General features: G+C 45.8%; 1 protein-coding gene across 1 annotated transcript; it reads right to left on the reverse strand.

The window, feature by feature from the left end:
• Positions 1–7,920: 7,920 nt before the first annotated feature.
• LOC104479639 (regucalcin) lies at positions 7,921–20,376 on the reverse strand. Its single transcript, XM_086740626.1, has 7 exons — positions 20,232–20,376; positions 19,439–19,603; positions 16,194–16,376; positions 14,660–14,875; positions 13,022–13,153; positions 9,166–9,320; positions 7,921–8,411 (listed from the first exon to the last, which is right to left on the reverse strand). The coding sequence occupies exons 2-7, from the start codon at positions 19,599–19,601 to the stop codon at positions 8,361–8,363; spliced, it is 900 nt and encodes a 299-aa protein (XP_086596752.1). The 5' UTR covers positions 19,602–19,603; positions 20,232–20,376; the 3' UTR covers positions 7,921–8,360.
• Between the last annotated feature and the right edge of the window lie 5,008 nt (positions 20,377–25,384).

Raw genomic sequence — 25,384 nt, forward strand, 5'->3', positions numbered from 1 at the left:
TGGTGGGCAGCAGCACCGATGAGTTCAGAAGACTTTTTGTGGAGAAAAAAATGTCTGCCTTATTAACACCGGTGCATTGACTTGCTCCCTTGGAAGTTGTATATGTACACATAATACCATCTGCAATTTGTCACCAAGGCCACTGCAGACCGAGTGCCTGTTTCCACACATGTAAACACCAGGGAAGGCTCCTGCCTTTAAAATCCTGCTGCTTGGTTTTCGCTCCAAGGGTTTAATCTTTGTCAGCCCCCTCACTGCTCCAGCCAGGGCTCCAACCCCTGCCTCAATCTCACCCTGTGCCAGGCTGTGGGATGCGATTACCCCAGTTGCTGCTTCGAGGGCAAATCTGCCCACGAAGCCTGCTCCTGCCACGGGGTGTTCATGCCATGGCTGCCCCGTCCCCCCATCCTCATTGCAGCGGGGTGCCTGCAGGGACACCAGTCACCCAGCCACCACCCTGGCACAGGGCACTCAATCCCTCAAATTTGAGTTCGGAGCCTGTTGATGCCCTCCAAAACAGGTAGCTCAGCCCCTGGGCCTGCCCTGCCTCTGCTGCCATGTGGGATGGAGCAATAACCTCCACCACCATTCAGCTCTTACAACAGAAAGAGGCCTACTCACTGCCTCAGTCACTTCTACACCTGCTGACCTCAGCACATTTTTTTCCACAGATGGGAGATAAATTTCTTGGAAGGCAGCCAGTCCCTGACATAACACTATTCCTACGGATTACTGTCTTCAAGCAGGCATTGTTTGCTAGTAGGTCAGCTGGTGATAAGGTTTACAGATAGTTAATTAGTGCTAATGTGCTTCAGCGTATGTGGGAAGAGTCAGTAACAGCCATGAGTGGAAACCCCAGGGCTGGGGACTCAGGATCTTCCCTGCTCCCCGGCCCCAGGCACACATGGCAAGGAGTCGTGCAGCCAAGGTGAGGTCCATTTATCAAATACATTCTCCTCCCTTCCAGGAAAAATGGCCACGAGAGGCGAGGCAGCGACCTGCTCCGGCAAAGGCAAACAGCATCTGTCTAAAGTGTAAATGAGGATACACAGCAAGATGCCAGTAAAACCTCCTAAAACCTGTTAAGCCGTGCTGGAGCTGGAGGAGTGAGTTTCTCCTGGGTAAGAGTTTTGTTATGTGGCTGCCGTATTTGGGACCTGAGGCTTGGAGGCACAACGCTGACTTTTTTGTATTGCGGTCTGGAAAACACAGAGCTGCTCTGGCCCCCGCGAGAAGACAGTGTTCGGCAGCAGCCCAGCATCCGTGCAGTTCCCACAGAGGCAGAGAGCTGCCAGATCTGCAGCAGCCAGTGTGTGTTTGTCTCATCGGTTGTTTCATTGACCCAACCGAGTCGTATTAAACCTTCCTCTTCCCACCAGCTCTCTTTTCATTTACTGTCCCTTCTCCAGATTCTTCTGCAGCCTCAAAGCAGGGGCTGGCAAAGAAGCCATGGTGAAACACTGATTCACAGACCTGTCCCGCGCGCCACACGAGGAGTAAGCAATCATGCCGTTGCCAGCTGTTTCACAAGGCACAGGCAGGGGAGAAACCAACCTGCCTGCACCAGACACCTGCTTACCCCTCTCATGCCCCCCTCCCTCTGATGCTGCAGAGACCTGCCCTGTCCCACCGAGCTTCAGCACACGTCTGCCTTCCCTGACCACATGTGCAGTCTCAGCATCATTCCCCTCCTCCAAATAAATAGTTTCTGTGTGTTCCTCCAGCGGCTGGGTTTTTTGAACAGATTAATATTTTGACTCAAATTTCCCATCTGTTTCTAAGAAGAGGGCAAGTAGAAGGGAAGATTTGTGTCCCCAGTCTCCCCTCTGCCCAGTGGTCCACCTCCTGTCACACCTCCCCTGCCAGGACCCCGTGGACGTGCATAGCAGCAGCTTTTTACAGAATGCAGCATCTCAGAGAGAAAAATTAGGAAATGACCCCCAAAAGCCTTGTTCAAGACATCCTGGCTTCATCACTCCCCAGGCATCTTGCTGCTTGGCACCTTTTGTGCAGCACCTCGCACCCTGCTTGCCACAGCACTGACCCATCAGAGGTGAGTGCGCAGGGAAAAAAAAGAGCAATTCCAAGCAGAACGCACCAAATCCTGTTGTATTCTCCTCAAAACAAAATCCCTGAGGATAAAACCATCATACTCACGCTGCCTATATTCTCTCTGCTACATTTTGTTGGCGTTTTAGCCTCCTGGACTTGTGCCTAAACCCCTCACGGAGATCAGGGGGTTGACAAGTGTCACGAAAACATTTTCCAAGTCAAGTTGTTTAAAGTTATCAATCAGAATTTGGAGGCTGTTAGAAAAATTTCCTGGTAGGAATGAAAAACTAATATTAAAACATCCAGTCTGCTCTAAAAACTAAAATCTCTTTCTGGTAGCTAAAATGGTCTTTCTATTCCTCAGTCCTCCTCCCTTTTCAAACAGTCTTGACAAAAAAAAAATGGTCATTTCAGTACCCCTAAGATACAGGTAAAATACAAACTAACGACTGGCCTTAAAAGGTTTCTTTGCTGTTTCCCTCTCTCCCTCCTGCAAGCATGGATCAATTCATTTTTCATTTCAAGCTAAAGCTTTGAATAAGCAGCAGACAGTTAAAGCTTTTAATGTGCATACAATGAAACAACCGTCTGTGTAACCCGAGGAATTTTAAGAACCCTTTTCCCTCGGCCAGACAGCTGAATATTTATGCCAAGCTGGAGGACACCTATGCGAAACTCTGCAGTTCATCACACCACCACACCTGCTGAAGGAAAACATTGCAAGACCTGGGTTGGTGTCTCTTTTCCAGCGCTGGTCCAATGAAACCGGCTGCTGTTTTCGGCGACAATTACAAATGTGCAACGGTTGATGTTATCTGCACCGAGGAGGTAACCTTTTACATTTTGTGTTCCATCAGCAGTCACATGAACGATGAGGCACGGACCAAAGCCCTTCTGAATGGCCTGGTTCGTGGTGCCAGCAGCAGAAAATGCGATAGGGAAAAAATCCTTGCTCAGTATTTTTTTCATGTCATGAGAGCAGGAGAGGCAAACTGAGATGTTACACCATTCAGTCACCCTGAGGGCTAGCCCAGTCTTCTCAAATTTAAAGGCAAATTAATGTCTCAGGTGATAAAAAGAGGAGGTTAATAAAAGATGCGGGGGAGCGTTTTGTAGTACGAGTCACTTTGAACGATAAGGAATGAAATATTCTTGTGATTAAGGCGTATTAGCATCATTGAGACTTGGCTTCTATTCCCCGTTGTGCCACTACCTTCCTGTGTGCGAAGTCACCTGCTCTCTTTGCCAGGCTCCTCACCTCAAATATGCAAAGTCCGATCCTTGCCTTGGCGGAGAGCTGCTGCCCGCAGCGTGCCCAGGGAAGGGCTTTGGCCAGAGAGCCTCGGCGATTGCCATGGATGCTGCAGGACAGCGATAACTTGCTTGGCTTTTAGGACTTCTATTTTTTAACTTCTTCAGCATCTGCCATTTTTTTTGTCTATGAGAGGTGAAGGCAGAAGATGTCAAGTGCCTTCTCCCACCCAGCCCCACTCAGAAGAGGTAGGTGACTGCAGGTTGCCCCTCAATTACTGGTCCAGCAAGGTGGGGACAAGGGCAGGCTTGCCATGGGGATGGAGTCCAAGCTGGGCAGTGAGGCAGAAAAAAAATACCACCAGTATTTTTGTGACTGGGCACCTCTCTGGGTCCTGCCTGCTGCAGCACAGGAGGCAGGCTGCTGCTGGCAGTCACTTGTCCCCACCACACTCAGTGTGGGCAGAAGCCACGTGGGAGGAATCAGCCCCAAACCAGTATGCAAGAGCAATGCACTTCCTCACTCATGCAAGACTTTAATGAACATTTTAATTTGATGATCAAATGATTCACATGATGAAAATTTTTCTCAGATAAGCAAACAACTGAGACAGACCTAATATTGTCCATCAGTCCGCATCCAGAGATTAAAAAAATTACAGCCCTAAGCCAGAGACAAATTCAAACATTTCTTGTGACAAAGCCAGTAATATTTCCAAGTCAAGCTCCTGACAAGGTCACTATATGACAAGCAAAGTGGTTGTAGGCACCTTAAGGACCCTTCTCAGCCTGCCGTGACCACCCAGTCTGAGTCATCGGCTCCATCTCATTTCAGCACAGACCTTCTGCCACTGCTTGCTCTCACAACATTTTTCACATTACTCTCTGCTTTCCTTCTTTTAACCTAAATGATAACTTTGAAGAGATGTTCATGTAGAACAATATGCATTTTTTTTCCACAGCATTTTCAGCTGGAAGACATAATCAAAAGGAAAATCCTGGGTTTAGATAATTTTAACTGCTTTCATTCAAAAATAAAAGTGACTGGTTCTCAGGTGCAAGATAAAAAAAAAAGTAATAATCTTCTTTTCTGTAAAATATATCCCAAAGCATTTTTTTCTAAAGGAATTTTGATGGATTAAACCACATTTCTCATTCAGCCCTTTTCTTCCAGTGACTTGACTGACTTCCCCACCACAGGCTGTGGCGAAGTAAAATCAAGTTACACAAGCATTCACCTTGCCAAAACTGGAAAAAAAAAAAAAAAAAAAAAAAAGCATACGCAGCTTTCTGGCAAGCAGCTCAGATGCTGGATCATAGGCAACACTAGGGAGGATGGCAGCTGGGAAAACGCTACCAGAGCACATCTCTCTGATTGACTCTGGTGGCTGCAAATGCTCTGGGGACACCTCCACTGCATGTTGCACCATCTCTTATTCCTACCCCACCGACTTCTGTACAAGTATCACATCTCCCACTCTCAGCACACCATTTCAACCTCCCGTGTGCCCGCCGTTCCAGAGGTCGGGCTTGGGAGGAGACACATCTCAAAGGCTTCATGGAAGCTGTTGATGAGTGGTGCAGCCCCACAGTAGCAGGTGCACGTATTTGCTCCCAGCCAGCTAGCTATTCTTTTGATTATTTCCACAACATAAAGAGCCTGCTCCCACCATGCACTTTGCTTCTAATGTTTCTGGGTTGCAAAGCAGAAGTTCATAGTAAAGTTGCCAAAAGGCAGCCATATACCCCTGTACCTCTGCTTGATGCCCCATCACAGTATCTCCTTCTGGGGTGGCTTCCTCTCTCCTTTCCCACTGCTTTGGTCTCCTCTGATGCAACTCCTACTGCTTCTTTTTACAGTCCCTAGTTTTTATCAACATAGTGTAGCTAGGAGAGTGTATCAAGGCATTAGCACACCACATGTATAATTTAAATAATTGTATTTGTCTTCTGTTACCTACAGGCATGTGCTCAGACAATAGCTCTGAGTTTCTTCCTGTAGCTTTGCAAATATTTCATAAATCCATCGCTCTGCTCTTTTTTTCACAACTCCCCAAATTACACTTGAGTTGCTTATTCCCCTTGAGGGTCCATCCCAGCTTTCATTACTCCAGAAACCCAAGTTTCCTATAATTTGATTGTCCCGATCTCTTACATTCATTCTTCACCTAGAGAGATTCATCCTCTGTAGCTGTCTCCCTCTGGGAGACGACAGCAGACATCGTTAGAGTTAATGAAGACACAGTTATTAAAAACCCCGGACAGGCACAGGTGTAGCTACTCACCCTGGCGATATCCCACTCGACAGCCTTGTCCAAAAGCGAAGCCAAGGCTTATCTCCTCGTGGCTTCGCCCTTTCGTGGGAAGGGCCTGATCCCTCCCTGCTGCTCGAGATGGGAAGAACGGGAGCCCCTTGGGCAGTCAGTGCCGCCTGCTTTTATTTCGGCAGAGCTATTTCGCTAGCAAAGGATTACCTGAGTTTTCTCCAGCTTGGTTGGGAATAAATATGCTTCACCTATGACTATAGATTTTGGTCACGAGGGTGAAGAAATCCTTCAGGGCACAGCAGCTGCTCCTCCTAATACAGCCTTTCCTGTCACTGGGCTCTTGCTCAACTCTAATTGAAATCAGTGCAAGTCTTTGATCAAAGAGCTGAGCGCCATTAATAAGTGAGGGATTAAACAAAAGTCAGGAACCCTTCCTAATTGAGGGAACCGGCAACTGCTCAGCTCCAGTTCGCTGGATCTGGCGCTCTGTCATGGGACTTGAGTCAAAATATGCCGGCAGTGCCTGTTTGGGCTCCTCAGGGCTGGGGCGCAGGGAGCAGCTACAGGCTCTGCACTGGAGGCTACAGCAAGGCAGACTCCCAGGGCATTTCAGCAGCTTTAAAAATACAGTTCTCCTGGCAGAGTTGGCTCTCCCTGCTCATGCGATGCCCATGAAACCAGCATGATGAAGCCCAGCAAATGATCCTACAGAAGGAGGAGGTGGCATTCATTTGTAAGATCTCTGCAGAAGCTTCTTTTAACTCCTCCTGCTCCCACGCTCACAGACATGCATGCCCCAGACATCTGTCCAGGGCCACTCATGCATAGCATGGAGGATGAGGGCCTCCAATGGCCGCATCCTCCCTGTGTCTCCCGGGTGCCTCTTGGCCGGTGGTGACAAGTTAATCTTTGAGCAAATCTTTCGTGCCCATACAAGCTGTTGCTGCTACCTTTCTAGCACAGCAACAACAAAAAAAAGAATCAGCAGGTGCCCTGCATTGTGCTGCCATCGCGGTGGGGTGAGGGTGAGCACAGGTACAAAACCTCATGGTGCAGGAGCCTCTGCATCACAGCGATGGCAGAGGGAGCTTATTTGTGTTTATGCCTACTTATTTTCTGCTGCATCTCTGAATGTCCGTTAGCAACCACCCACAGTACCCCTACAACACGGCCCCTGAGCTGCAGTTAGCAGCAGGTTCATGACTTCACTAAGATCAGACCCTTAGGTTTGTCACATTCACCATCTCCCTCAACTCATCACATTTCCCTCTACCATGCTTTGAGATTCCTTCGCAGTACATAAAGCGAATGGACAGTGGGCACTCAAAGAACAAGCCCCAGCTTCCTTCACCACTTCACACTCATCTTCTGCCCTGAAGTGGGGCTGCTTAAACCTCCTGTTTTCCCAGCTGCATGCTTTAAAGAAGGAAAACAGTGACTTGCCCCTTGGTTCAAGGCAGCACCGAGGCCTTGGTATGATCCAGGGGCCAGGCAGCTACCACGTCACCTACTGCACACTCAGGGAGGCAAAGCAGACACAAGTAGATCCAGCAGAGAGAAACTAACTCAAACAGATGTGCAGAGACATGCTGGAAAACCACAATGTACCAATTCTTGGAGCTACCTGCAGAGCAGAGGCACAGCCACAGGCTCTCTTGCTGGCAGTCGGTGGGTTATGCTCACACAGCAGGACGGGGAGGGAGAGCTATTTCAACTGTGGGTGGAGGTGCACAAGCATGGGAACAAGTAACATGCCAAGAGCAAAATCTGCAGTTTAAAACACAACTGAGAGCTACATCACAGTTGTTTCAGCACATACAGTTACCTGTAAAAAAAGCAGTCCAGTGAATAACAGGAACATTGCCATTGACAACAGCTGCTGTGAAGAAATTACAATAAAACTCCCCTTTTCCTGCACGTTTGTAGAAGCAGTGGCCATTGGGGGCATGTGGAACTCTCTTGGTTCTCTGGTTGCTCCGGGGGAGCTTGGTTCAGCAGGAGGTACACGCAAGTAGTGTTTTCTTTTAAACAGAAATGGCCAGGAACACCTGATGCTTTCCTGTCAACCTGGATCTCCCCAGAACAGGCTGAGAACTTCAGAGGATGGACAAAGACATGGTTCTTGATCCCAAAAGTTTGAGTTTATACTTAACAAAATGAGCAACATAATGACATGCAGTGCGGAGAGATGATGACTGGCTCCAGCCAATCAGAGTTAATTTAAGCACAACCACAGCTGAGGCCTTAAAAATGTCATGTAAAAAGGAAGCCGCAGATGCACAGTAATAGATATTAATGTTTCCACTGTTAGAGCATCATGGGATAAATGAAGTTCCAGTTAAAGGAGTGGTAAGATCACAAATGGATATTTTATGAGGAACTTTGAAAATATACAAAAGAGACACTGCAAGTGGTTCAATCAATAAATCAATATAACATAAGTTGCAAATGAGACAGGAGAATAAACAAAAAAAAAAGAAATTAAAACATTATTTAATCATAAAAGAAAATTACAATATTCAGTAGTTTATTAGGGTGGGAACCTTTTCAGCACAACAGAAAAAGCGTCATCAGGTACTTCAAGTAACAGAGTTTAAAGGGAAAAAAAAAGATTGGTTTTAAAATATTTTAAAATATTTCATGTATTTCAGTAGTTTTTTCATCCTTTCCTGATGAGATATTATAATTGTGTCATGGTTTCAAAGCAAAAGATGCTGAACACCAGAATAAGACCTTCTGACTTGTCTTGCTTACATCAGTCCTCTCTAATCCATCCTGAAGAGTATGTATTTAACCTGCAAATGGATACGGTGGGACTCCTTTCACCCCTAGTCCAGTTATCTATTAAAAAAGACAGGTGAAAAAAAAAAAAGGTAAGTGGAATAATTCATCACTATTAGACAGTTTATTTTCTTTCACAACCAGACATGCTTTAATTTAGAAAAGGACTCTGTCCTCCAACTTGACATCCTACTATATTTTGCATACAGCAGGCTCATCACAGCCAGGAACACGAACCTATGCTCTTTCTCTAAAGCTGAGTAATCACAGGCCAGAGTCCATTCCCCAAAAGTCTCTTCTCAGATACTACTAAGCCTTAATTCCACAGTTCACAATGTAACCTTTGGTATGCACACATAGGGAAAAGCAGAGCATTAAAACAAATCCCAAGGTGATGAATTTTTAAAGATATAACTTAGTTATAACTAACTAGAAAGTAAAATAAAAAGCAGGTGGTTTTATCTGCCATTGATTAAGACAATAAAGTATTTACACAATTCTTCCTATAATAAGCAGAAAACTCGAACTATGTTCAGAGGGGGAGCAGTAGAAAGAGGTGATGGCTTAGAAGATTTGCATTATGAGCATTTTTACAAATTTTAAACCCCAAAGTACTTTCAAATCTCTGAATACATCTAACTGTCTCCTCCCGCAACAGGAACTAAAAATACGAACAGTAGCTTAACATATATGACTGATGTTCTAAGAATCACCCTTTTCCTGCTTCCCACCACTATTCCAACTGGTTTGCTACCTGAAAAATGTAGGAGGAAAAAAATGGCCACATAAAACTAAAGGAAAAAGTATAATTCACCTTGAAAATCCCGCCAGCCTGTGGTTGCCGTGAAAGCCACTCTTTATCCATCCCATAACTGGCGGAAGTCACATACATTTCTGAATAATCCTTTCCTCCAAAACAGCAGGAAGTTGTCTTGTCAACAGGAAGTTTCACCGTCTGGAGTCTTTTACCTGGAGAAAAATATGCATGCCATTTCCTGGTCGTCATAAACTTATGACAAGAAATTTAAACAAATTATTGCAAATAACTGGTGTGGAGCCAGGTGTTCCACAAAAGCGGGCACCAGGGCAGGGGAAGGGAGGCCCCATGCTGAGTTTCAGCCTACTGATGAGCACCAGGACAGGGAGAAACCAGACTTCTGTAAACCGTGTTGATGATGTATCATCTGACAAGTTTCTGTCTCTGTTGGCAAAACCAAATCCCAACCTCAATCCCAGCCTGCCTAAATGCTAACATCTACAGCACAGACATTTGTATCTGAGCTCATCATCTAGGCTGCCCATGCAGCCAGTGGAAATGGGATGTAATTCCTTCCTAAAACAGGTTACAAGAATCACGCCCTAGACCTGCTGACTTCCCTAATTTTAACTACAAAGGGAGCCTGGGGCGAGCAGACCTCATGTGTACCTCATGCTACTCCTCTACTGCCTGCAGTTAAGGAAGATTAATTCCTAGAAGTTTTTCCTGAAATTTCAATAGACTTTCAAATCAAGCTGGCATAAAACAGGGATCATGAGACACGTCTGAAGTTTACAAGAAACTAGCACTACCATAAACAATATTACGCATTTATTACACCAACAGATAGCTATCATCCTAATGGCAGTAGGAAACAGATTGCCACCAGCCTTAAGCAGAAGGCTGATGAGCCATCTTACAGCAGATTTTTTTTTTAATTCCTCATAATTCTGGGCACTAAGTGCTTATACCCATCATGCCTGTTTTATTTACCTACGATTTAAATTCTCTTTCTAGAAATATGCTAAAGGACACAAATCTCATTATAAAATACGTAATTTCTCTGGCCCCATATTTGCATGAGTAAAGGGCTTGGTTCCCTTACAGTAACTAACTGTAGCAACGTGTCGTAACAGCAGGAGAGTAACTTTCATGTTGGGAACTCTACAAGGAGACAGACAAAGTGGAAAGTCTGGCCCACTTAACACCTATGAGAAGTTTTTGGTGAACTTACAGTGGGGCACCATTTCCCAGGAGGTGCTTACCAAAACAAGCACCTGTCTTCCTTTTTAGGTGCTCTAAAACCTTTTCCCTCACCCAACAAACTGTACCTTGGTCCCTTGCAGCACTGCAGTGAACCGACAAAAACACAGACGACACAGCTCTACCTGTACCACAACACTAAGCAGGGCACAGGCACAGGTAAAAGCAGAGCCACATTATTAAGCCATTGGTGCAGTCCTGGCACAATTGTGGCCCACCTAGTTGGGCACGCTGCTCTCCAGAGAGAGTACGGCCTCTGTCTTGGTGTGGGAAGACAGCCTGGCTGTGTAAAATAAGCCACAATATGCCATATGGTGCGGGACTAAAGGACATTTGCTGATCCATTTTACTTGCTAGTATGGTTGTAACCGGTATATCCATAACACAGGACTGAGAGAGAATTGCCTTTGTTTCACAGAAAACCCTGACAGGAGGGCTGGATACTTTTCAACTGTCTTTTAATCCCAAAATAAATAAAAGAAAACAGCAAGCGAGCAGCGGTGAAAGAGCCTCTAGCATGCAATAGCCAGAGAAGTTTCAGCACTCTGGGATTCCTGATGCTGTACAATAAGCTTATTCTGCACACATTTTGACCCACTAGAACCAAAGTAAAAATCAAAATCAAAGTGGAAAAAAAACCCCCAAAATCAATGTAACAGCATTTAGATTGTCAGAGACTATTTGCATGCCTGGTTACTTGTTACTTCCCTGAGAAGAGCAGATTTTTCAAAATATCTAGAAAACTGGGAGAGAAGAAGTGCTGTCTGTTTCTTAGGAGTGACAAGGACCAATGAGTCCCAAAATAATGTTCCTGCCAACTGGCTCTAGCAGTTCACTTTGTGATTATCCAGTCAGCTGGCAGTGGAAGGATTACACAGCTACATGGCGGCTTACAAAAGGCTCCAGAAGCCACCCTAGAAATTGGCTGACACCAAGTCTCGGAGAAAATCAGTGGGGAGTGCATTCAAAAGGAGAAAATGTGCACTGCAGAAGAGGCATGAGAAGAGACAAGGGCAGAGACCCTGACTCTACCTGCAGAGTGGACTAAGCAGATAATGGCCTAGAAGATATTGTTTACAAAGCTTTAAGATAAGCAATGTCTTCCTGGAGATGCAAGAAAATCTGCACCTGGATGCTCTGAAATCCACCTGAAGCACTCATCTATGCTTGGTATCTGTAGAAGAGAGAAACTTAGCAAAGCTTTTAAATGCTGTACAATCAAAGGATATAAAATACCTTCATTAGGAAGAACTGGAAATCTTTAATTCCTAATTAGAATACATGATTGCATAAAACTAGCAGGTCACTAAGGAGACAAGACTTGGCAACATACAAGTCAGACATCTCTCTCGAGCCCTTTGCAAACCCAGTGGGATCAGTCATCACTGCCTTTCCCTGTAGCACATCCTTAATCTAACGGCAGCAGCTACCTAGGCTAAAGAAGTGTAGACCTGAAAAGCTGCTTCACCCTGAACCTCAAAACCTTCACTTAGAACAGATGTGAAACAAACAAGTTTCCTTGTCCATTCCCCTAAAAACATAACCCAAGCTTTGCTGTCAGTGAAACCTGAAAATCCCCCAAGTGCTTTAGATGAGCTCTTTATCAGTGGACGTACCTGCAACTGGCTGACAGTTATTCAGGCCACACTTAATAGCTATTGTGCATCAGAAGAGAGGCTTTCATGGAGTTCTCCTCAAACCTGTCCCTAAACAGTCACAATTCACTCAGAATTCAGCAAATTGAAGATTTTAGATATTACATGGAGGAGCCATGCATCCAGGGACACTGACATCCCTGAATCCGCAGCCCTACAAAACCTGAAGACTTCTGTAAGGCCTGGACTTGGGTTCAAGAGACTCCAGATGCAACCTAGTGCAGTTCCTCCTATGCTGTATTACGCAAACCTGTGCTGTCTGGGATTTGTCAAAATCACACTCCCATTCTCGCCCACTGGCCCCTTGCGGACTGTGTGGTTCGGTCTCCCTGAAGTGCTTTACACATGTTTTTTACCCAGTCTAAACATGCCTGGCAGACCACCAAAGTCCAAATGAGAGCAGCAGTGAACAGACTCAAACAATGGGCACACCCAAGACGTTATCGTGGGAATGATAAAATGCTGTGGAATTCATTAAAGAATTTTTATTATTTCAATTGCAAAACTTATCATGTAAATAATTTTCAACAATAAAAAAATGTTGCTGGCATCAGTGTCATGTGAAGCTTGTAACAACCTCAGTAGGCTGTCCAAAACAATACACCATGGTGAAGAAACAAGACCAAAAAAATGGCTTACGTCATGTTTGCCATTTCATGGTTTATTAATTTTCTTCCACATCATTTATCAATATGGTAAACCCTGATCTTAAGTTTGCAAGAGAATGCTAACTCAAACAATTTGCAAGTATAATGGTAATCTCCTCAGCAACTTTATCTTTTCCAACACAATAGAGTCTGGGAACAGAAGAGATTTATTTACAAAGCTAACTTTTGAAAGCAAGGACATATAATTGCCTTAAAAAATAAAAGTTATTATTTTTAAAAGAGCAGATACACCATTTCTGTGAGGGGAAAAAAAATCCTCTCGCTTTTGTTTCTTCTGTCTTTTTTTTTTAAACACAGAATTCCAGTCCACTCTTTGCAAGAACTTACCTGTCTCAGGGTCAAGACGAATCACTCTCCCACCATTGTAACAAGCTACCCAGAGTTTGCCTTCTGTATCAACGCACATCCCATCAGGAATGCTCTCCTCTTTTTCTGGTCTGTATACACTCCTACGGTTGGCTGCAGGGTAGAAAAAACACAACAAAACTAAGTGAGATCGGTGTTAAAATTTGTATCAGTCACAGTCCAGCAGAGTTATTATTTGTACTATTATTTTCAAAAGCTGTGCTGAATTCCTGAGTTCTTTGGTATGAAAGAAATAGATCATGTCTTCTGCCCTGTTTGTTTCCCGAGACAATTGTTTCTCAGTGTGAAACTCTGTAGGTCAGTTTCCATCTGTTAAAAGTATAATGTGTTTTTCTGGTGTTATTTTCTACTGCACCACTCATGCTCCCTACTTAGAATATTAAATGAATAATTGAATAAATTAATGTTTTTTATGTATTCAGGAAATTAATTACTTGTTCTAAAAGCAGTTTGGCTCATTTCAAGTATGGGTTGCTTCCAGTCAGAGAACTGGAGACTTTTCAAACAGATTGCTGGAACGTGCCAATAATCACTGTTCCAACATAAAACTGACCTTCAGATGTATAAACTGAGAGTTTATACAAACACAGAGTTAGGAAAAGCATCAACTTCAAAGGCATACTGTCAACCCAAAACCAAACAACTCTATCTGAACTTTTATCCACTGTTATTAAAGAGAATTAAAACCAACTTTCCAACACTGTTTACTTTATGCTCTGACAGCTTCAATGTTTCTCATATGCAGCAATATTTTAAATGAGTTTCCTCTGTACTCCTGGGGACTGTCAGATTGCCCACAGAAAGAGTGAGAGCGAGTGCAGGTGAGAGAAACAGGAGAACCACCCTCTTTCCTAAAGAAAAATTGGAAGTCATAGCAAAGAGACACTGGGACATGATATGGCACCTAAAAAAGACTTTAAATTCAGACTTTTAGAACTAAATATCAAATTGACTAGGCTCTTTTAAAGCAAAATACTGCAGTCCATGTACTCAAAAGCAAATTATTAGTCAACGTCACTGATTTTTTTCTTTTGCTCAAGCTTGCAGAAGCCCTTAAGGGGTTGTTTTGTTTTGTTTTAAATAAATGAAGGAATAAGAGTTTTGAGTTATTGCCTTCCAGCTGTTGCTTAGCTCTATCTGCAGAATCTTCATCTAAGAGCTTATATTTTAAAAAACAAAACAGGGTGAAAAGAACATAGAGAAGCCAACAGAGGTTTTGCACAAGGCTACAAGCTTTTCTGGTGCTTTGCCTATGCTGTCAGGAATAAGAAACACGCAGCCACAAAAATCTAGCCATACAAGAAACACTTAGCCCTCTTCACACAGAAAGATCAGACATGCATTGTGCTTAATAATAGTAGTCCAGCTTACTACGCAAACTCCACCACAAAATTTAAATACTTTATAATATTACCAACAGCATCTGACTACTTTGAGCTAGGAAGATGAACGTTAATATGGCTTCTGTTGTTTTGTTCTAAACAGGTTTCTGAAGAAGCACTCTCAAAGCTGTGATCATCTCTGCATAACAACCAGAATGGAAACAAACATGACAATCTTTAGCCAAAAACTATTATTTCAGAACACAACAATACATACCAATTTTTCCAGTCTGGATGTCATAATCAAAGGCATCCACTGAGTAGGACAAACTATCAATGTAAAAGAAGGTTTTGTGATCCAGCGACCAGTCCAGCCCATTAGAAATGTCCACCTGATCAAAGTGCTTCACCACTGAGAAGTCAGAGAAGAGCGTATACAGAGAGCCCTGGTGTCTCTCCAGCACGGCAGGTCGAACCTCCTCAGCCATTGTACCTGTGCAGAGCCAAAAGGGAGAAAGCGGTTTCAGAGTGAACAGGCTCTCCTCCAGGTTTGGTGGCAGCCCACCGCTATGACCATGCCGCCAGCATAGAAGGCAGCAGTGCAAGGGCTTCAGAAATTTGGGGAAGAAACTGAATTAAAAGCAAAAGAGAAAGGTAGACTTCAAAAGTGCTTGCTTTTAGCAGAAGATCACAAAACACAGCCTTTGGTTTTTTGTTGAACTGTGGCAGAAATGGTGTGCAGCATGAAAAAAGTTTTATTCAGTCATTCAAATATTAAGAAAGGTGTGGTCAGCGTTCAACATCCCACAAATTGTAACGCCTTGTATAGCAGAGAGACTGGAAAAAAAATTCCTCCTCCCTCAGAAGGAGTCTCACTAAAGTCTCTTCAAAAACAAATCTCACCTTTGTGGCTCAAAGTTGGCAGCTGAGACTGGCTACTGCGAGGCTGGATAAAAGGAAGTTAGGTACGCCTGGGGACCCATGTACATGGAAGATGCACAGAATGGTGTTTTAAAACCAGGAGGACAGGATCACAGGACAGCTGAGGCTGGAAGGCACTTCTGGAGACCATCCGGGCCCACCTTCTGGTCAGAGCAGGGTCAGCCACCATAGGTTGCTCAGGGCAGTGTTATGTCTGGAGTATCTCCACAGACGGAGACTTCACAGCCTCTCTGGACAACCTGTTCCACTGTCCGACCATCCTCAGTAAAAAGAGTTTTCTTACATTTAAACTGAATTTTCTGAATTTCAGTTTGTGCCCATTGCCTCTGGTCCTGTCACTGGGCAGCACTGAGCAGAGCCTGGCTCTGTCTCCTTTACTTCCCCCTCTCAGGTACTTATAGACATGGATAAGACCCCTCTGAGCCTTCTCTTCTCCAGGCTAAAGAGTCACATAGATTTTAGAAATACCATATATAAATTGAGATGTATGAAGAACAAAACCCACAGTATCATAAATTTCTTGCTGGAAAAGTATTTTCTGTTGGCACTCTGCCAGTATAAAAAACAAGCATGCCAACAGGGAGGAGACAAGGCCAGTATCTTAAACTAGGCAGGCTCTGAATAGTGGGTCTCTTTTTAAAAAAATAGTCTGGATAAGGTGGTGTCCAGGTAAACATACAAACAAATAGGTAAATATGGTTTGTCCATACAAACAAATTGGTAAATAGGATTAAACTCTGCCTGAAGACAACATCAAAAAAAACCCCACCACTTAACTAAGAACAAACACTTGCTGCACCTACAACCGATCGCTGCACATTGTTCCCAAAGCCCAGCAGAGCAGAAGAAAGGAACCGCCCGCAGCATACCTGCAAAATACCTCCCTGCAGGATCTACTTTCCCATCATTGAATCGGTTGTTTGGTTTATCCTTCTCCACGTGAGCAATGGTGGTTACCAGCTGCTCTTTCCATTTCAAAGCAGCAAACCTGGTTCCCAGGGTGATGACATAATCCCCAGATTTCCGGAGAGCCACAGAGCTCACGGGAGCATCTAGAAACAGAGTGAAATGGAAAAGAGGCACGCGCTGTGAAAAGAGATTTCTTTTCTACCCACGTTAGAGGTGTAAGCAGTCACATCAAACTCAGTGAGACCACAGGCAAGAGAAATAACTTATTTTCTACCAACAAAACCGATGTTTAAATAGATAGAAACAGATATTTTCATGCGAAGAGGGCATAATTAATGTACTCAGAAAGCAACCATGCAGAGAATCACCTGTTTGGGACATCCAATCTCAGTGAATTTGAGTATTGCCACTGCTTCCAGCAGTGACGATCATTACCAGCACCTAGTTCTGCTAGGTGCTTTAAATAAATATAAAAAGAGATAGAGATACAGGCACACACACTTTTTATGATAGGTTACTGTGTGGGTTCCCTTCTCCCCAGGGGAAAAACTGATGCCACAAGAACTCTGGAGCAACTGCATTTGTTTGTCACAGCTCCTCAGGAAATCAGCCCTGCGCAGCCATGCAACTCATGGAGGCAGAGTGTCTTTGCACTGGGACAGGTCACGTTGGGCAGGAGAGCCACACTCTGCCACGCAGTTCAGACATGCCTCCAGCAGCACTAAAAACACACCATAGAGTGGCAGAGCATTTCAAGAGTTAAAGCAAAGCAGAAAATTAGTAAATACTCCATGGTTAGCTTACACTCATTTGAGCTATTATGCTGTAAAACCTCAACTGCAGGTTATTATAAAGGAATTATTAAAGAAAACCAACAGAGAAATGACTGTGAAGATAACACTTCTGTAAAAGTCAAGCACAGTATAAGGAATAATAGCTTTAACCAGGGCAATAAAATCTGGGACAGTATTTAACAGACAAGACTTAGGAACATGCATGGGACTAAACTCCAACTTTCTAATTTAAAAAGAAAACATTTCTTGTTTTTATAGCTTTACAAAGTTATAATTAGGTAATAGTTCCACAAATACTTATAATCGCCACCAGCCATTGCTGCTGCCAAGAGGACCTGCTCCGTTCTGGCTGCTTGCGCTTGGCTCAGGGCACCCCTTCCCCGAGCAGCCCCAGCAGCAGTACCACCATGCTAAAAATCTGAATGCTACTTGCCCCCAACACCTGAGATGCACAAGCTCAGCTTGCAAGCTCAACTCAAGCAACACCTTCACCTAGAGATGTGTGACCGCACTGCTGAGGCCGCGGGTGATCTGGGCTCCTACGTGCTGGGCCAGCGGGTGCCACCTCTCCTTCCCGTGCCATCACAGAGTAACCTCAGCCATGCATGGCACCTGCCGAAGAAAGTAATTTTTCTGCTCTCCTGATTGCCAGGAACCACACCAATAAAAGCTCTTTTCTGCCTGCAGCAGGAGCAGGGGCTTCACTGGCAGAGTGTGGGAACACAACTCCCCATTTTCTCTCCCAGCAAAACACCGAGGGCCGTGGCCCACAGGAGCTCTTCCACTCGGGCAGCCCCAGGACCACCCTCCCACGTGGCGGGGAGCAGCCCCAAGCACAGCAGCCTGTATACCCCTGCCTGCCTGTCCCTGGAGGTGTCGGCCCCCCGGGTGCCCCTACAGCTGCAAGAACGGCCCCATATCTTCCCAACAAAGCACCCCAGTAATGTATCAGGCTAGCGAGATGGACACAGCCACCCTACTGCTCACTGCACAAATGCAGCACGAGTGTTACCAGTCCTTGCACCCGGCTCAGCCCGCGGCCACACCGAAGGGCTTTGTTGAGCACCATGCACAGGAATTGTTTATTTGCAATATCATTTTATGCCAAACAGAAAGCTGACCATAAGGTCTTCCCCAAGGCACGGTTCTGTACGTAGTGGTGTTTTCCCTGTGGAGTTGAAAAGGGCATTTGAAGTTGTTGCTAAGTGTGGGGTTGCTGTTAATTTTCTATAAGCCTCAATAATAAGTAATTTCTCAGTTTCCACTTTGGACATCAACCCACTATTTTAATCACATGGCACTCTCCGGCTGTTTGGGTGGTTTTTGGTCTTTAAATCATAGTATTCCCAAAGGCACGGCTATTAATTATAAGCCTTTTATTACTAAACAGAGGAAACAGAAGGAAGTTTAAAAAAACTTTAAAATAGTAGCCACTTCAGCTATTATCCTTTCTACATCTCCAGAGACTGTATGTAAAAGATTACACCTTTGAGAGTAGGTCCAAGTTGTGGAGGGGGAGGCAGGGAGAAGCATGCTTTTTCAGCTAAAGTGAGAGGAAATAAGTTTGGGAAGCAATGTTTCCAAAATTAGTATCAGGCCTTCTCTCATCTTAAAACTGGTAACTACAGTAACCTGAAAGGCCAAAAGTCCAGATCAATTTCTTATGAATAATGCAAACAGCTTATGGTTGGGCAAAAGCAAGTCACTTTCATCAAGCGTTACTGAACATGAGAAAGCAATAAATCCGAGTACTTAAACCACTTAAGGAGCTGTCTTCAGACAAATAAACATTTATGTTACCACATCCAGAAGTAAATCTGCAGCTCCTGATGAGTTAGCACATCTCTTCCTTTTTTTTTTTTTTTTAATAAATACTTAAAACTATCAAGATTCTAGCTGGTGACACTGTTACCTTAAAAAAAATAGAATCGTCTTAAATCGTTATGGGAAATTTTATTCTATCAAAGAAAACGTTACGGGCACTGCTTGTTCAAATCAGCAACAAAAGCCCCACAGCCATCAACACCAGAGAAGGGAGAGACTTTGTGACCTTTACCTCTGGGACAAAGAGGGAGAAGAAAAGAACCGGTTGTGAACAACTTACAGGCCAGAGAAGTGGATCAAATGTAATCAAATAGCACAAAACCACACAAAAAGTCCTCAGGACTAAGTCTGGCCAGCCACTGTATTTAGTTTCTACATGCAGCACAAGCCTCAGTGTCCTCTTTGGCCTAGCAAGGTTGGCCTAGCAAGGACAGGTTTTGTTTTAGGGAGGTGTCTCCTTGCACCAGAAGATGAGCACCATCCAGCATCGCCCACAGGAGTTCTGCCCTTGTTCGCCCGGGATGTCGTTCCAAGCTGGAACGCACAACTCTTAGGTTCAGTAGAAGGTTTTTTGAGGCGTTGCTTACCCACGGAGATGGCCTGCACTTGGCCGGTGAGCGAGCTCCAGCGGCACACCTTCCTGCCCGCGATGTCCACGCAGAGCAGCGCGCCTTCCTTCTCGTCCCAGACGGGCGACTCCCCGATCCCGTAGCCCTCGCTGGCAATGCACTCGATCTTAACGGATGACATGTCTGCAGAGAGAATCAATCCAGTTTTACCTACGTTTGTCAAGAGCAAGCACGTATAAAGTCAGTCCCCGGGTCTGAGCGCTGAAAATCGCTGTTGGTGCCCGCAGCCGGTTCCGGAGCCGCGTTTTCAGCCTAGAGGGGTTTTACACGCGCAGAGCAAGGTGTGTGCTGCTTGCACCCACCGTGCTAGTCCGTGACTCTCACACGTCCGACAAGGCAGTCTGTCTGCCCGTCCCCCCCAAAACCTGCGGGGAGCGCGACCCGGCCCGGCCCGGCCCGGCCGCGGGGGCAGGAGAGAGCCTGGGGCCGGCCGGCACTGCCGCGGGTCGGTGTGCAGCCCGGCCTGCTGTCATGTTAAAAAAAAAAAAAAAAAAAGAAAAGGGGAAAAAAAAATTTAGATCCGTGGGTGCAGACGGGCCTGGGGCCCGGGCGGGACAGGCCCCTCCGGCGGCGGGCCCGCCCCCGCACGCCCGGCTGCTCAGGGGCACCCCCCGCGACGGCGGCAGTGCTGCCGTGCGTGGGACGTTGCAACCTAAACACATATATACGTATATATACAAAAAAGGGAAACCCCGGTAATAATAACAAAGCGCACACCTTTCCCCCACCCCCACCCCCCCGCCGGCCCTACCTGTTTCCACCCGCGCAGGCAGAGGCCGCGGCCCGCCGCCGCCGTTCTTATAGCGGGGAGGGGAGGCGGCCCCGCTACCCCGGGCTCAGGGGCCGGCGGTGGCCGGGCCTCGGGTGCCCTCGCCGAGGGCGGCCTCCCCCCCTCCCCGCCCCGCCCGGGGCCCGAGGCTGGACCCGCGCCCGTCCTGTCCCGAGAGGGGAGGCGGCCATCTCACACCGCCTTCCCCCCCCCCCCCCCCCGGCCCCGCTCGCCGGCCAAGGCCGGGCTGCCTGGGATCTTCTCCATGAGGTGCTGTGAGGGCAGCTGGGGCGGCTGGGCTCCCCCTTCCAAGAGCTGCAGGGAGGAAGGAGAGGGAGAAGAGATTTCTCTGCACGGTGGACAGGTTTCCCTGCTCCCCAGAGAGGCGGCTTTCCGAAAGGCCTGCTTTCTGCACGCCTCCTCCTTGCCATGGTTCAGGTGTCCACTGGGCCCTCATCCCTGATCTTTCTCCACAGCTCCTGCAGCTCTTCCTTGTTATCCAGAAATCCGGTGCCTTCAGCATGTCGTGCCCTCCTTCGCTCCCCTTGCCTCAAAAACTTCCGAAGGCGCGGGGGAAACGGCTACTGTCAACGTTTCCATGCACAGTTCTCTGCTGTGCCTGCCTGTCTCTGTGCTATGGCCGCTGCTGCTCCGAGGCCTCAAGCCGCAGAGCGAAAGGTACTTTACAAATGCCAGCTCTCCTCTTCGCTATCCCATGACAGATGGCATTTTGACTTGGATTCAGCCATCCCCCTAGGGATCTGCGATGTAAAAATTACTTTGGTCTCACTGCTCAGTGTCTGGCATGTCTGCTCCTGGCAACTCCGTGTACACCAGGTAGGCACAGGCTGGCTAGCCACCATGTCCCCACAAACCAGGATTAATTTGGCTGCTCCAAAACCTGCCTTTCCCCCAGCCAGACTCTCTGGTTCCAGCTGGTGCTTGTAGCAGTCCCATTATTCAAGGGGCACAGTCCCATGCTGCACACCAGTGACCACACAGCACCTACCAGGGTCTTTTACCAGGCAGCCCCTTCACAGCTCCTTATCATACACCTTCCTATTGGCAATTATCTCCTGTCCAGCATTTTTACTGGGTTACCTTTATTTATACAGCAGGCACTCACACCCCAAACTTCATTGGGTCACGTTTTTTTTTTCTTTTAGTGGTACACTTGTCAAGTTCATGGGCTACGTGTCCTTTCCAACATGTGTGTCAGGCAGGCTTCCCTCAATGGACTACTAACATGATATCTATTAACTTATTGTCACCTGACCTGAGCAGTTAGGATTTTATTTTAAAGGCTTACATAGCATTACTTCAGCACTTAGCATCAAATGTTTTCTTTCTGCCCCTCGCTGCGGTGTCGTACAACAAACAGCAGGATTTCATCTCAGACCTGAAGAAAGCAAATGAGTAGTGGCTGCCAACACAGAAAACAAACATGCAGAAAAAGAACTGCCACAGTAGCTCTGCTCCCTTCATGCATTTTACAACAAGGAAAGAAGATCCAGAGGTTTAAAAAATGAAAGTATGCAAAGAATTCACAGAGAATTCCTGAATGCAGTGAAATGCAATTGTCGCTTTTTACAAAGCTCAGCCACATTTGCTGCTCTCCCATTGTCCCTGCACAGTACGAGACCGTTTGGGATACATGGCCAACACAACGACTTGCTGAATTTTGCAGCAGGAGATAGTTGCGCGCTCAACCCACCTGGCCAGTCTCTCTCCTCCTTGCTGATTTAGGCATTTGCTGGCACGCTTTAGAGGCATCAAAACAAGCTGCGTGGTGGCACACATCTTGGGAGAAATTTAACAGCTTCTGCAAGCACTGGGTTACAACACAAACTCTGGTCTTCTTCCAAAGTGCCAAATATTTTGAACTTGGATCTCTGGTTACATAAGACAGTGCTCCTGCTTTGTCTTTTCTGTAACAGCTAATCCAGGCTTGCTGAAATGTAGAGCAGGGAGGAATTAATGGGGGGTGCCTTCAACAGAGGGCGTCAGCTGAAGTCAAGTTCAGTACGGGCGAGAAGAGCACAGAACCAATGGCTATTGAAGGTGCTGCTGCCACATGGTGATAGAGTTGGCTTCCCCACCAGGAACTTCCTGCTGTTGCATCACAGCCACAATGTCTACTCTGTGGCCTCCAAATACCAACGATAGGGAGCACACACAGCACCTCTGTGGCTTCCAGAAGAGATGGCTGGTAGCCCAGCGTTTATTCCACGTGGTAGGGCACATTGCACACGTACTCCTTCAGCTTTGCAGGGAGCAGGGGAAGGGGATTCTTATTATCACAACTATGAAGGGCATAAGGAGTAGATCAGCAACGCGGGAGATCCTGTAGGGTGAAGTCACAGCCCTCACCTAGCCTCCCACGAGCCATCACCCTTCTTGCCAGTCGGAAAGTGTCCGGCAGTTCTGTAGAGCTGCCCAGTGTGCCACAGAGCTGGAAAAATCCCCCCCATCTGGAAGGACTGCAGGGAAGAAGGGGTTATAAAAAGGACTATTTGGGGGTTATAAAAATAAACTGGTTTTTTGCTTATTGCTGGTTTCTGGAAGGTCACAGTTGTTCTCTGTTTTTATGAGCCTGATCCTGTCATTTCTTCATCTTTAGAGCCATCTTCATCCTTTTTCTTTCACCTTTAAGCCTTCTTGTTTTACTTCTATGTTAGCTGTCCTCCCTGCTTGAAGATGGGAGGGCCGTAGGCCTTAGCCATGCCTGGTCCAAAGTGCAAATGCTGTATATCAGATGCCCATATGTTATAGCTGCCTCCGAGCATTGCATGAAAGGAGTTTGTCAGGCCTCTACAGCTGGGCAGGGTGTGGGCGAGAGCAGGCAAGAGCGCTTGAGCCTGCCCTGCTGTTACATCCGTTAGGGCAACCACAGTGAGCACATGGCAATTTACCAGTAGAAGATAGTACTACATTTTAGAAACGAGGAGGAGGGAACCAAAATAAAAAACCCAACACCAAGTAAGAGCAGAGGTACAAATATACGGTCAGTGACTGCAATCAGTTGGCTGGAAAGCAAGACTTGGCGCTGCCATGCGCTTGTTTTCAGCCACGTATACTTCTTGGAACTGACTTGCGTGTCCAGATCAAGCTTTTATTTGTTAGTAAGCAACAACTAGGTCTGGGAGAGATCAAACTACTGAGAAGTCTCAACTGTTTACTAGTCTGGATGATGCCAGTTGCGTATTTAAATACTCATACAGCTCGAACATTCGCCAAAGTACACCATCTTCCCGGCTTTGCAAATGTCTCCTTGGGAGAAGGTGGCATGAGGGCGTTAAACAGCAGACTTGTGCCCATTGATTAATTTATGTGTTACATCAAGTCAAACACCCATTGCCATCACACTGTTACGGAAATTAACGCAGAACAGATTAAGAATCTCAAAGAGGGAATCTTTTCTAAAAGGAATTGCACCAAATTATTCTGAAGTCACACTGAAGCACTTAGCCTTAAAAGCCCAGTTTCTCTCACAGAACAGGCAATGGTACCCTCTACTTACTACAGTTTATTACGCAGACTTCTTTCAGGATCGTTTCTTATATACTGGCCAGGGTCTCATGAAAAAGCACCTCGTATCTAAGAACGTTGTGCTATAAGCAGACACATTCTATGACCCTTCCCAGTGCGGCCAGCTTCTCAAGTGTTTCAGGAACACCCCTCACACCCATCAGATGTCCACCTCCAACTTCTTTGTCACGGGAACACCTGCAAGTGCTAGCTCTGGCCACCTTAAGCTGCCTCACAAAGCCCGAGTGTCCAGCCTGGGCCTTTCCAGCCCTCTGCGCTTGGAGCAGCTGAGGAACAGGGCGCTTCAGAAAGGGCTAGCGTTCTTCTGTGGAGCACAGCCAAGACGTTTTTCATTAATGCTTTACTTTTCTGCTCTTTGTACCCTACATGACCCGAATTTGCATTTTGCTTGCCTCAGGGTTTTAAAAAAAAAAAAGAAAGAAAGAAAGAAAGAGCATTGATACCAGTACGCAGCTGCAAGATTATAGCCACAACGGAGGATGTGCAAGGGAGCCAGGACTGCGGGGAAAGGCAGCATCTTTCATTCAAGTAGCTGATTTAGCAACAGTGCTTTCAGTGTTTGCGGCTTTCAGGCACGCAAGCCCTTCTTCAGGCCCAAATCAGAAGCAAACTTGAAATTAACTGCAGGTTTAGGGGCGACTGCTCTGAGCTTAATTTAGCACATTCCAGCAGACAATTTGAGAGAAGTCTGTTTTCTGTATTTTTCATTTGTAAAGAGTGTAAAGTACAACTTGCTTATGGATATTTTGCATCACCTAGCTCATCCAGCTTGTGGTCTCTGTGCTTCCTTAAGCAGGAAAGATTTAAGCCAGAGAACTAAGGTGGCTTGTAGAAGGAATAATCAGAAGGGAGAGGGTAAGGCAATGTCTATCCTCCATTTTAGAGGTGATAACAGAACAATGGTCGGGTCATCAGGTTTGAAGGAGGGGAACTACATTAGCCTGGCTCCATCCAATCAGATGCAAATTGAGCCTAAAATGCCAGTGATGCCAGGGCAGGGGCTCCCAAACTACTCAGCACCACCCTTCTGAGATGAGAGAGATGAACTACAAAGGAATGCAACCAGACACTGTAGCTTCAGGTGAAGTGGATGGGCTAGTTTAGCGATTTCTGGTTTTTTTTTCCCCCCTCAGATACATCTCATTCCCCCCCTAGGGCCTGCATTTCTAAAGGGATAACCAGAGCCATTTTCCCAAATGGCATGTAATGCATTTTCTTTTTATATAGGTACTACTCCAGTGGACTCCTTGTGGTTGCTGAGGCCATGGAAAATAAGAAGAGTGGCATATCTTGATGTCAGTCACAAGCTCAAAGGCTTTCACATGACCAGGAGGTTTCTTGAAGGCATCTTCCTTTATATGTTGCTGTTGTGTTAGATTTGAAATTCTTCTTCGGGGTGTTACATGACATAAAATGTTTAATCAATATAATTTTAGAATAATATGATTTTTAAAAATTAAATATCAATATGAGCTTATTCTTGCTAACTATAGAACTGTAGTCATATAGGTTAAATTTTATATGAAATCTATTTGTCCTTAGAGAGAAGGGGGAGTCTTAGAGCCGTTACAACATCTCGTTTGTTA

This window comes from Chlamydotis macqueenii, chromosome 1, assembly GCF_036417535.1.
Source record: "Chlamydotis macqueenii isolate bChlMac1 chromosome 1, bChlMac1.mat, whole genome shotgun sequence".
NCBI classification, from domain to species: Eukaryota; Metazoa; Chordata; class Aves; order Otidiformes; family Otididae; genus Chlamydotis; species Chlamydotis macqueenii.

Coding starts and splice junctions, on each gene's coding strand:
- LOC104479639 (XM_086740626.1), bottom strand. CDS start 19,601: ATGTCATCCGTTAAGATCGAGTGCATTGCCAGCGAGGGCTACGGGATC. Junction 13,154..14,659: donor CATCCAGACTGGAAAAATTG/GTATGTATTGTT, acceptor TCTACCCTGCAG/CCAACCGTAGGAGTGTATAC. Junction 9,321..13,021: donor TCGTCTTGACCCTGAGACAG/GTAAGTTCTTGC, acceptor ATTTTTCTCCAG/GTAAAAGACTCCAGACGGTG.